Source organism: Aspergillus versicolor, assembly GCF_001890125.1.
Source record: "Aspergillus versicolor CBS 583.65 unplaced genomic scaffold ASPVEscaffold_10, whole genome shotgun sequence".
Classification (NCBI taxonomy): domain Eukaryota; kingdom Fungi; phylum Ascomycota; class Eurotiomycetes; order Eurotiales; family Aspergillaceae; genus Aspergillus; species Aspergillus versicolor.
The window spans coordinates 74838-86827 of record NW_024467533.1 but is presented as its reverse complement, the minus strand read 5'-3'; the positions used below and the strand labels follow the sequence as shown (position 1 = coordinate 86827).

At 50.6% G+C, this 11990-nt stretch overlaps 6 protein-coding genes across 6 annotated transcripts; 3 read left to right on the top strand and 3 right to left on the bottom strand.

Annotated features, from left to right (window-relative positions):
- Positions 1-185: 185 nt before the first annotated feature.
- On the bottom strand, positions 186-2180 carry ASPVEDRAFT_154039 (cytochrome P450; the record flags this gene model as incomplete). Its single annotated transcript, XM_040808389.1, has 8 exons — positions 186-513; positions 567-781; positions 838-915; positions 972-1366; positions 1424-1447; positions 1516-1651; positions 1711-2055; positions 2107-2180. The coding sequence occupies 8 exons, from the start codon at positions 2178-2180 to the stop codon at positions 227-229; spliced, it is 1554 nt and encodes a 517-aa protein (XP_040671684.1). The 3' UTR covers positions 186-226.
- Positions 2181-2619: 439 nt separating this feature from the next.
- Positions 2620-3293, top strand: ASPVEDRAFT_87246 (YybH family protein; the record flags this gene model as incomplete). Its single annotated transcript, XM_040818022.1, has 3 exons — positions 2620-2646; positions 2702-2758; positions 2823-3293. The coding sequence occupies 3 exons, from the start codon at positions 2620-2622 to the stop codon at positions 3291-3293; spliced, it is 555 nt and encodes a 184-aa protein (XP_040671683.1).
- A 566-nt stretch (positions 3294-3859) lies between these two features.
- On the bottom strand, positions 3860-5932 carry ASPVEDRAFT_139414 (uncharacterized protein; the record flags this gene model as incomplete). The annotated part of the gene is made up of 5 exons (XM_040807578.1): positions 3860-4691; positions 4749-5385; positions 5424-5564; positions 5621-5701; positions 5758-5932. 5 exons carry the CDS (start codon positions 5930-5932, stop codon positions 3860-3862), a joined length of 1866 nt encoding a protein of 621 aa, XP_040671682.1.
- A 504-nt stretch (positions 5933-6436) lies between these two features.
- On the top strand, positions 6437-7669 carry ASPVEDRAFT_874507 (2,4,5-trihydroxytoluene oxygenase; the record flags this gene model as incomplete). The annotated part of the gene is made up of 6 exons (XM_040818068.1): positions 6437-6841; positions 6904-6952; positions 7011-7114; positions 7168-7412; positions 7468-7577; positions 7630-7669. The coding sequence occupies 6 exons, from the start codon at positions 6437-6439 to the stop codon at positions 7659-7661; spliced, it is 945 nt and encodes a 314-aa protein (XP_040671681.1). The 3' UTR covers positions 7662-7669.
- A 668-nt stretch (positions 7670-8337) lies between these two features.
- Positions 8338-10654, top strand: ASPVEDRAFT_87243 (NADPH cytochrome P450 oxidoreductase family protein; the record flags this gene model as incomplete). The annotated part of the gene is made up of 4 exons (XM_040818021.1): positions 8338-8433; positions 8492-10240; positions 10308-10583; positions 10640-10654. 4 exons carry the CDS (start codon positions 8338-8340, stop codon positions 10652-10654), a joined length of 2136 nt encoding a protein of 711 aa, XP_040671680.1.
- A 218-nt stretch (positions 10655-10872) lies between these two features.
- ASPVEDRAFT_87242 (uncharacterized protein) lies at positions 10873-11658 on the bottom strand (the record flags this gene model as incomplete). The annotated part of the gene is made up of 3 exons (XM_040818020.1): positions 10873-11023; positions 11075-11547; positions 11596-11658. 3 exons carry the CDS (start codon positions 11656-11658, stop codon positions 10873-10875), a joined length of 687 nt encoding a protein of 228 aa, XP_040671679.1.
- Positions 11659-11990: the final 332 nt, after the last annotated feature.

Genomic DNA, 11990 nt, shown 5'->3' with positions numbered 1-11990 from the left:
CGTATATCGACCAGGAGGCTGATTGTGCATGCCCAAATGAAGAGTGGTGTTGAAAAAAAATAAAATAAAATAAAAAAACTGGTGGAATAATTCTAGGCTAATTCTACTAAACTAGGAGGGCTAGAAATACCAGGCGACTTATGTTCATTGGTAGCCCAATGGCCATGTGGTAACGAGTGGAAGTGGTCTTCTATAGGTCAAGAGCAATAATATTTAACAATATAGACTACTCCCATTGTGCGAATGCCTTCTTCGCTTCTTCCATTTCCCTGCGGATAGTAGCTGCATGAGCGCTGCTTCTGACTTTGATGCTAGCCTTGAAGGGAAGCGGCGCATGAAGAAGGCCCATCTCGTAGGCATCCGGATCGAGTGGTATTATTTTCCCTGTTTGCGGGTCAATTGGCTCGGAGATATCAAATGCCCAGAGCAATTTAGCAACCATGCGCCATTGATTTCGCTCCGCTAGATGAATTCCAGGGCACATTCGTCGGCCAGCACCGTATCCGTAATGATGTAATTGGGCGGAATGTCAGCATAGGACTGCGCGGAGGGAAAGCAATACTTATCTCGGTCGTTGTAATCTGGACTCCCTGCATAATCATTGGCAAGCTTGGGATGCTTAAGGAACCGATCGGGATTGAAGGTCTCGGGGTCAGTATACCCAAGCCGCTCCGAGTGGTGGATTGCCCAGAGAGGAATCAGGATCATTGACCCCTTGGGGATCAACATGCCCTCATATTCGTCCTCTTCTGCATTCCGGTGGGGCAGCCCGGTTGATATCCTTTGTTTTGTAAGCCGATCAAGAACGCGTTTGGCGATGGTTTATACTTGACTCACACTGGGCGGAATCTCATCCCTTCCTTCACTATACAATTAATATAGGGCATGGTATCGAAGTCTGTCCACGTCGGTGATCTCAGAACAAGAAAATATTAGCTTGAGTTCGACGCCCAGATCCTATCCTCACTTACCTGTCCGTCCCACAGATGGGGTCAATCTCCTTCCTCGCCCTGTCCTGGATGGCTGGGTTTCTCGCGAGTGCAAGAACCACAGTTAGCAATGACGAAGAGGTAGTTTCGGCTCCTCCCTCAACCAATTCTCCAAGGAGCATGTCAAAGGCATGCTGAGTGAAAGGGGACCCTTTAGCCTCGTATTCGTCAAGCAGTTTATCCGCAATGCAGTCGCGCTTGATGCCTCGCTTGCGTCTGTCTTCAACAAACGCCCGGGCGTCGCCCCATATCGCATCCATTGCCTCTCTGGAAGCCAACGCGCGCTTCTTCCAGTAGCTAAATCGCGTGGGCCAGTACTTGAGGAGCGGAAACTCATCAACGGGGGGGTTTGCGCCTGGCTCAAGTGCTTCGCCAAACTATGTGACAGGTAAATCAGTCATGATTGAAATCGCGAAGTCGTGGGGTACTAGTACCTTTGCTAATGCAGTGTAGACACACTAATATCGCTATTAGCCTGAGATAGTCCCTTGGGTGGTTCTGGCTTGTTCCTAGTGGTGAGACTTACATGACCCCAGAACGAATCGTAGGTGGAACCCCTTTGTCCATAGATAAACGTACAAGCGATTGAAGCGGTGACCCGCCGTAAGTGTCTGTAAAAGTCGTCCGGGGTATTCATAAAGTCGTAAACGAGCTGCGTTATCCTAGACCACACCGCATTAGATCCGTGCCCGAGCTCGGAGAAGGGGTTGGCTGTACGTACTCGCTCTCTTGAATTGGCGCAAGCTTCACATCAATCACACGGGGCTGATAAGGGATATCGAAAATTAACACACTATTAACCAGAAACGAGAAGGGTACACGTACGGACAGGTTGTGTGTGGCCACTTTCCTCTTCAGTCGCGTCAGGGGATCTCCTGACGAGACAACCATATGATCACCAAGGGTCAAAAGCTCGCCAATATAACTATGCGGTCGGTCCGCATACAGGAGGCCCTTTTTATCAACAAGTTCATGCACCGCTCTTTTATCGCATAGCACGATGACATTGTTCGACCCAAACTTTAGGGAGAAGACCCCTCCGTACTGGTTGCCCCAGTCCCGAATTCTAAACAGGATGGTTAGAAGAGCCTCAGTAGCCCGGTTTGGTTCCACTCACTGCTTGTAGAGTCCTGTTACTGGGATCTGATGCAGGTTGCCCAGTATCGGAAGTGTTGGAGGCCCAGGTGGCATCTTGGCATCTCTTCTGCCCATGCGAAGCACGCGAAAGAGGCCATATGCAATGGCACTGTAAAGTGCAAGATAGATTGAAAGCGCCATTATACGTATTGGATGTTTAATTCCCGTGCCTCTTCGTTAATGCCGTCTCGCGGCGCCTTTAAACCACGTCAAGGGGTATAGCCTCTGTACTATCAGCGGGCTCACGCATCATCGTGAAGCAATTGACGTATATTCCGCCGAACTATCATTCCCCGCGTCATTTTCGGCCGCAGTATCTTCGGACGCATAACCCCCGCGAACGTGTATCCCCCGGTCGGGTTATTGTCACCGGGGGCGAGGACCTGTAATGATGTTTTAATAGAGTTGGGTCGGCCTCTTCCTAGGTAGCTAGAGTCAACTACTTTCACTCAGCCCTTAGCCCAAGCTACTGCACAACCACAATCAATACGCGATGTCTGACGACAAGTTTTTCAACGAAGTACGCCCCCTGAAAGGCATTGGTTAGTCAACGAGCTAACTCATATCTTTGTCAGAACACCCTCACTACAGTGCAGGCATTGTGGGACAATCTCAGCTACCCGAAGAGCGAGGTAATTGCCATCAATCACATATATCCCACCTGGTGGTCCATTCTAACAGCACTGAATCCCCCAGGATCATGCACCCGAGCTCTTGAAGGAGGAAGAAGAGATTCTCGAGTTCTACAAGGGCTGGGCAAGATGTCTGAACCAAGAGTTCAACAATGATTCTGAGAGCGGCAAGCCGTTCTACGAGATTGACCAGGTCGTCACCTTCGACCTGTTTGGATTCACCGGCCGCGGAGACTTCAAAGAGCACTTTGAGAAGACCTTCCCATACTTCTCCAATGCGACGGTCGATTTCAAGGATCTCGAGCTGTTTGCGACATCAAAAACCTCGGGGTATTCGACAATGGTCCAGCGGCTCCGTGGAAAGTCGAAAGACGGCAAAGCCTTCCAGATGATCTACCGTGTTACCGGCCTTTTGAGTAAGAAGAATGGAAGATGGCAGTGGGTCCATGAGCATGTCTCGTTCCCAGTGAATATGGCCACCAAGGAGGCAGATTTCACATCGTCAATTGATCCGAAAGCGGCGTTTCATTTCTAACCGCGGATGTTGGTAGTCAACTCTCTTTAGCTTGGCTGTAACGCCGGGCCGGATAGTCTTGCATAGTTGATTAAGATTCATTATATCGGCCTTAAGATTACGCTCTTTTTCAGTTGCTGTAATACCATAGCCGACTACCAGCCTACCTGTAGCGAATTAAGGTCCTAGGTTGATAACAACGTGCATCGACATATACGGTCTATCTGTATAACATGGATATAATTGCCATGCTTATGTTATTAAGGGTACACAACTGCATATCACTTTTGGATTTCAGATCTCAATTGTAAATATGGTACAAGTAAAAACTTTTTAACATTTAAACAACCAACAGAATGACAGGAAAGATGGTACTTATCATCTAAAGATTTTGAGACGAGTTTCGGACCTGGCAAGCTTGGAACACGGCCGACGGACTGGTATCACATCCGGGCCAAGCTGCTACCAAGGAAGTGACATGCGAGTTGCAACGCTGGTTAACATTGAAAGGGAAAAGACACATAATGTGTGCTAGAAGATAAAGTAATTCGCTACAGTCATCTCCCGAGAATGGCTTTCAGGGCCTTTCACAGTCTCATCGCACAGGGGCTGTCAGAGCTCCTCGACACCGACTGTGCGCGCCAGCCAACCACTCGGTCTGGCCTGACGAGGACTGCCCCATCCTCCTCAACACCGCGTAGTCGCTCCCAGTCGAAGTAACTATCCTCCCATTCCTGCCGGAATCCAATGGAGTATACATTGATTGGGACCCCCAGCTCCGCCGAAACCTCTTCGGCTGCACTCCTCCAGGGATCCCCACCAATACCAGTGAACAATGTAAACGCGCCGTGTCCTGAAAGATCAATCGTCGATACTGGCTCAGTTGGCACCGCCTTGTTAAGCCACACATGCGGTAGCCGGCATCCAGGGTACGTGGTTGGCTCGTAGTACAACACCTTGTCTTCGGCGGCACGTCCAAAGCGTTTGTATGGCACACCTTCCTCACTCGCGTAGATAGCTGGGCCATTGTAGACCTGACCCATCTCGATGCCGAGCCCATGGAATTCCCGCGAGCTCTGAGTAATCGCTTTCTGGAAAGCAACACGACGGGCACGCCCTTTGGCAGAGGACTCGATTAGTTCGGATAAAACTTTTTGACGAGCTTGAACTTCATTTGGTAGGGTCCCCAAGGCCTCCCATATATCAGAATGGTCACGGAACGCCTGGTTGGCACGGGTGATGATGGAGCTCCCGACTGGCTGCCGCTCAATGCTATATGTATCCAACAGAGAGGACGGGGCCAGGCCCTTGTGGACATACGCAACCTTCCACGCCAAATTGAATGCATCCTGGATACACGTATTCGAGCCAAGACCATTCATGGGTGGGTGCCTGTGAACAGCGTCTCCCAGGCAAAAGCTGCGGGACAGTGTCAGTTCTCGCCAAACCATTCCGATATGGCTAGAGACTACTCACATATTTCCCTGAGAATATTTCTCGGCCACGATCTCGTTAATGAACCATTTGGAAATGTCCAATATCTCCGCGGGTGTCTCGTCGCCAATGAATTCTCCGACGCGCTGCAGATACTCCTCCTTGGAGGGCTCAATATTGATATCACAGTCTCTGGTAGGGAGGAGAATAAACATCCATTCGTTCCATGGCTTCACCATGCGGACGATCCCCTGCCAGCCGAATAGTGGGTGTTCTTTATCAGGTTGCATTACCCAGTGCAGATTTCCGCGGCGAGTATCGACAAGATGCGAGAGATCAGCCTTGACCAGAACGTTGATTGCTAGTCCCTGACTTGGTTTGATTGAAAGAGGCAGGCCTAGCTGGTTGACAACCTGACTCCTCGCACCATCAGCGCCGAAAAGGTACTTGGTCCGTATCTTGTACTGGAGCGATGAAAGCTTGTCATAAACGGTGGCGGTGATAATGCCGTCTGGACCGTTCTCGAATGACAACAGCTCTGTGTTGAACCGCGTGGAAAATCCACGTTGCGCTGCGTGTCGCACTAGAACTGGTTCCAGCAGTGTTTGAGGCAGATCAACCGGAGAGCAGGGACTAGCTTTCTCGTAATCACCCTGACGGGAAGTTAGTTTACATGTTTCTCGATGTCAGTATAGATCAATGGCCAACCTGCCTTACGGTCTGGTGCATGGCCCCAGGAATGAATCCGAGCGTACTCTTCACCCGCCATACTATGGCACCATCGCGTGTGTATCATGCAGTGGCCCTTGGAAGAAAGTTCATGGAGTTCCTTGTCAAGCCCAATGTCGCGCAAACACTCTGCGTCAGAGTTAGCATGGAGATGGCTATATGGAGCGAGAGGAGGCGTAGCAGACCCAAGGCAGCCATGTTGGTAATATGGGCCCGTGGCGTATTGGCTGTCGCTGGAGCAGCACTTATCATCAACCCCTTAAGACCTTTGAATGGTCAGTTAAACAAGTAACGCAAGGGAGTGCTGGGAATAATCGGCTACCGTAGCTCGCCAAAAAGCCGGCAAGAGAGGCTCCTGCAGGCCCCGCTCCGACGATGAAGAAGTCGGTGTCGACTTCTCCAGGCACTTGTCCAGTCGAGGCTCGCCTCGTTTGCTCATGGAGAGCACCAATCGCGCTACTCGCTCCATTAACCCCGATGGTTGCGATGGGAGCCATGATACGGGTTGTGCCTGATGGGCGTGGAGGCCTTGTGAAAGATGAACAGTTCGTGTGGAGGTAGCGGATGGTCGACCGAGATATGAAGCACTGCCTTTGCATGGCAATACTGGCTTCCAGAAGATGATTTCTCGCCGCCATTATGCTGTCCTTTAAGCAAAGGCAGCCAGGTATAGATGCTGTTCTGGTGTTTGTAGAGCAAGCCTGCTCTCCAATCATTGTTATGAGGTCAGGAAATCTCCCGAAGACAGCCCGGGCAAGCTGTCCATCGTACGACTAGGTCCACCCTGTTTGCAGATCACACAGTCATGCTCTGAAGATAGCCCGAAAGCTGGCGTGTTCCAGGGCCCCAGATATGCGGATATAGGGGTAATTGATTGTTTAAGCAGCGCTGAGCCTTCCGGCGTCGAGAGGCCCGAGTAGCTTCCTTCCATCAGCCCACACTCTCTATCAGCGCAGAATCCCAAGTTTTCTACCCGAAAGATTGGTATTGCAACTAAGGTCATGGCTCCTAAGATTCAACTCGTGCGCATTGCCCATGTGCTTTATACTCATGAGGACATCGACAGTGCCCGTGACTTTCTTGAAGATTTTGGAATGCCAGAAACGAAGCGTGTCGGAGACAACTTCTACTTCCGCGGCACTGGTTCAGAACCATTCGTCTACTGCGCCAGCAAGGGCAAACAAGGCGCATTCGGTGGTGCCGCTTTTGTCGTCGAGTCCGAAGCCGATCTTGAAATCGCCAGATCGTTGCCAGGAGCCTCCGACATCTATCCGCTAACTGAGGCCCCGGGAGGGGGGAAATGTGTAACGTTTTATGATCCCGTAGACAAGTTTCCTATGCACCTTGTCCACGGCCAGACACTCAGGGACCATGTGGAAACACGCACCCCCTTGGACTTCAACTTTGTCAGTTCCAGCGTGGCCTCTCCCTTTCTCCTGACTACTGGCTGATGCGTTCCCATGTGCAGCCCGAGGAAAAGCATCGCCCTGGCAATAAAACTCAACGATTTGAGAAAGGTGCGCAAGTCTGACGAATCTCGCATGCAACAATTGCTTGTTTCTAACAACGATGCAGGGCCTGCGCCAGTTCACAAGCTTGGGCACTTTGGAGTGTGCGTGACTGATTTTGCGAAGGCATACCAGTTCTACACCACCCACTTCAATTTCAAAGCCAGCAATGTAAGTTGTGTCAAGGTGTCTCTTCTATTGATGGTTTTACTGAGTCGGGATAGCTTGTTCATGATGGCAATGGGAAGGACATAACCGCTTTCCTCCATCTGGACCGAGGATCGGAGTTTGTTGATCACCACTGCTTTTTTTTCTTTGAGGGCCCTGAGTGGCATGTTCACCACTCCTCCTTCGAAACGCACGATTTTGACACACAGGTTCTGGGCCATGACTGGCTCCGCCACAAGGGCTATCAAAACTGCTGGGGTGTAGGACGGCATATCATGGGCAGCCAAATCTTCGATTATTGGTATGCTCTTACTACAATAGGTTATTTATGCATCCCCGTTAACCTCTTGTCATAGGTTCGACACCTCGAACTTCATCTTGGAGCATTATGTTGACGGGGACTTGCTCAATGACGCCAATCCCACAGAGAGAGAGCTTGCCCAACCGGGCAATTTGCATGTCTGGGGTAAGTCGGCCGTACCATGAGGATGCCAATTAGAAATTCTAATAGAACCTAGGACCTGACCTTCCTCCGACCTTCATGCAGTGACTTATGCGGCAACGCTCATGGTGACTTTCAGTATTACAGTATTATCGTATATGCCTCAGATAGCCTCTCAATATATCCCGTTCTCTATGAACACAGTCTATTCCAATGATTTCACACATATGACTTTATGCCTTGCAAGAGTATGCAATGGCGAAATTCCTTGCATCTGGACTACTCAAATGTAGGCTCGCTCACCAACTTATCGGGGGAATCACGAAAGCGAGTCCCATACATCACACCGAATACCTGGTTATGCCGTGGCTATCAGGCAGAACATGCCTGCAGCCTATTCTGCTTACCTTGCTCCACCCTGTGGTGCGGAAGCTCGCGGCCAAAGGCATGAATGAGTCCGAAGTTGAGGCGAGATCCTGCCGCAACAAGGGTGACTTGGCTCCTGTGTAACAGGATGATCGTCCGAGACCCGATTGGTGGCTACATAGGGAATCAAACTGCCATAGAAAGCTGGGCTAGAAGTCCATCTCGGCGCAATGACGACAAATGAGCGAGCAGTAGCCTACTGCAATAACTCGCATTGGATCCCCCCCCCCTGACAAGCTCGACAGTATCTGCATGTCCCGGCGGGAAGCAACACATTTTCTGCACAGAATTACGATCGTGCGATCCGATTAAAGGTATTAGCCTTGTTGACCGTCGCGACTCATCATAAACACCCAGTATGAGAGACCTCGATCCCTCTGCTCCGACAGCCAGTCAATCCTCAGCTGAGGTCTATTCGGCATCGGGAGTCAACCAGATACGGGGTAGAGTTCAGGTATGCGCAGCCAAGCCATCCGGTCTTTGTTCGTATCAACTAACCAGTTCTGCCCAAGCCTCCTGACTCTATGCTCGCAACCGGCTGTCTCACTGCCCTGACTGTCATCATTCTCACTGCTTATCTGCGTAGAGCGTTGTCAAAATGCCGAATATTCAACATAGGGAGAGATCGCGGGATCGGCTCAGGAGCGAATAGCTCGAAGCAGGCAAATGACAGGTGCATTGTGCAGCGCATGGACGCCACAAAGAAAGACCTGGTTGTACTCTTCGGTTCACAAACAGGGAACGCGCAAGACCTGGCTGAGCGACTAGCGAAGGAGGGCCATTCACGGTTCGGGCTACAAACGATGGTGGCGGACTTGGAAGACTACGATTATGAGACGCTGGTCGACTTTCCCCCGCATAAGGCTGCCGTCTTCTTGCTTTCTTCTTATGGCGAAGGCGAGCCTACGGACAATGCGATACAGTTCGTTGAATTCATCACCTCCGAAGAGAACGAACATCCGCTTGGCAATATGCGATATGCAATGTTTGGACTGGGCAATAGTACTTACGAACATTACAATCTTGTCGCACGAAAGGTGGACGCTGCCTTGTCACTGCGTGGTGCGAAGCGATTGGGCGTTCTTGGCCAAGGTGATGATGCGAAGGGATCAACAGAAGACGATTTTCTTAGTTGGAAAGACGAGGTGTGGCAGGCGTTATCGAGCACCATGGATCTTCAAGAGCAAGATGCTCAGTTCGAGCCATCGTTTGCCGTCTCAGAGGCCAATGCGCAAACCCAGCGTGTGTTTCTCGGTGAACGCAGCGTAGACGAGCTTAATGCAATTAAAACCATGCCCAGCAACCGTCGCGACCCCTGCGTTGTTCCGGTCAAGCACTGTTATGAACTCTTCCGGTCGGCAGAGCGCAATTGCCTTCACCTTGAGCTGGATATTTCGGATTCTGATCTGGCATACGAGACCGGGGACCATGTCGCAATATGGCCCATGAATTCGAATGCAGAAGTTGATCGTTTCTTGCGGGTGTTTGGCCTGATAGACAAAAGACACGAGACCATTGGTATATCGGCGGTCGATGGCGTTTCCCAGTTGCCAATTCCTACACCAACAACCTATGACGCTGCTGCACGGTATTACCTTGAGATAGCAGGCCCCGTCTCCCGGCAGTTCCTTCAAACTTGTGCTGGATTCGCTGCGGACCAGCAGCAAAAGGAGGTCCTTGCCAAGGTTGGTAACAATAAGGATTACTTTGCAGAACTTGTCAGCTCTCGAATGTTAAATATAGCACAGCTGATAGAGACAGTCAGCCCAGATAATCCTGCATGCTCTGTCCCATTTGCCGTTCTCATTGAAGGTCTGCGTGCTGTCCAGCCACGCTACTACTCAATCTCATCATCTTCACTGGTCGATAAAGACCGCGTCGCGATCACCGCAGTGGTTGAGTCGACCAAACTTGACGGACGATGGTTCAAGGGCGTGGCAACTAACTACCTTCTGGGACTTAAGCACCAGAAATGCGGCGAAACGCCAGAAGCAGGGAGTGTTGCCTATGCTCTTTCTGGGCCTCGCGGCAAGTATGAGCTCAGTGTTGCTGCCCACATTCGCCAGTCGCACTTCAGGCTTCCAGCGGATATCTCACGGCCTGTAGTTATGGTGGGTCCTGGCACTGGGGTTGCTCCATTCCGAGCCTTTATCCATGAACGGGTGGCGCAGGCCAGTGCCGGTCTGTCACCTGGAAAGATGGTCCTATTCTACGGCTGTCGCACCCAGTCCGAAGATTTTGTCTACGCGGATGAATGGAAGGTATGTCACAATCCCGGAAGCAGGTTATTGGGCTATGTAGAACAGTTCCGCTGACCAGTTATGCTAGGAGTGCCAGTGGAAACTAGGCCCGCTTTTCACAATGCACACTGCATTTTCTCAACGGAGTAAGAAAAAAGTATATGTCCAGGACAAATTGACGCAATACGCGTCAACTGTCCGCTCTCTCTTGGTTGAGAACGGAGGCTATGTCTACATCTGCGGCGATGCGAGAATGGCACGGCAGGTCCAAGCCGTTTTATGCCGAATCCTCGAAGACGACAGCACAAGCGCAGAATCAGGAGAGGCATTTGTACATAAGCTCAAGGCTACTGGGCGCTATCAGGTACCCCGATTTCCTAGAATCTGTTCTCAGAGCGTTCTGACTAACAGTTCAATCAGGAGGACGTGTGGTGAAGGGATATTGAACTACTGGAACAACGTTGGATCTTGGTAAACATGTGCGTAGTGATAGATCGTATGGACAGTGTACATATTATAGTGAAAGTTCTATGTCAATTCAGACTCTCACCCGTGGCGACAAAGAACGACTTTCAAATAACAATTTACTTCTCTATGTATGGATCTCTGCACACTGGCAACTGTCATTCTCTGCTTGATAATATTTCGGTCGCTCAGGCACAGCCCGAAGACAAATCAAGGTGTCCGTCGAAGGCTCTTGAGAGGTGGACCTCAGTCTTGGTTGATATTACGCTTGCCCTAGTCATTAAACCACGAAACTTGCTTGAGGACTCCAAGCGTTCGTAGTCCTCAGGGGATTTCGACCTAGGGCTGGTAAGCTGCTGCAGGTATACGGATTACGCGTAATGTACTAACCGGAGCCACAGCGTAACCATTCTCTCATCTCTCACTTCTTTGAGAATGCCGAAGCTCTGCACCCAGTGGTTAAAGTCGTTCGCAGCGGCCAAAAGTGTGGCGATCAGGTCTGCCCTTGTAGCTTCATTGCTAGCCCAGAAGTGAATAACGGCGACCAAACTAGTTTTTGCGTCCCGTGCAGGATCATCTGCCCGCTTGAGCCAACCACCGACCCAGTCATAGTGGTGCAGGTCGTAATCAGGGCTTGCCAACCCTTGTTCTGTTCGCAGGAGTCTGTCAGCATCAACATGAGCCATCTCCCTTTTGAAGATATCTGTCGACACATGTCCAATAAAAAAGCCGACAGGATGAGTGTATCCTTCCAGTCCCCAAAGGGTGTCAGGTTCGCCATCGAGATCTTGTCCCCAATAATAGGAGTCGCCTAAACGCTCAGTGGCGGAGACATTACACAGGTGAACGAGACGCTCCTTCCACTAATGAAGTTAGCCTTGAGATTGCATACAAAGAATAGTTTCACATACCAGTGGCAACGTCCCGTTACGTCCAACAACCCGTGCGATGACGAAGAATTTGGGAAATTCCATTTCGATAGCTGCTAGCTGCTCCTGGGAAAGTAAGACGGGCTGGAAATGTGAGCATCAAAGCGGTACTGCGTGGCATATATAACCCTCTGACAACTCAGATGCCAGTAGCGGTGACGTTGTGACTCTAGGTAGGGACGAATACCCCGAAGATGGCCCGAGATGAGGAGCCAGCAAAAGGCAGGGCCGTCTTTTCGGCTACGGGATGGAGGTGCTCAGTAAGCAAACTAGTTCAAAACACGGGGTGAAGTCCATAAGTTGGAGTGCATGCATATGGTTTGCGATGTGGGCGTGTTTTCATTCCTCGCGGGCTCAATTGACAACTACGGCGTTTG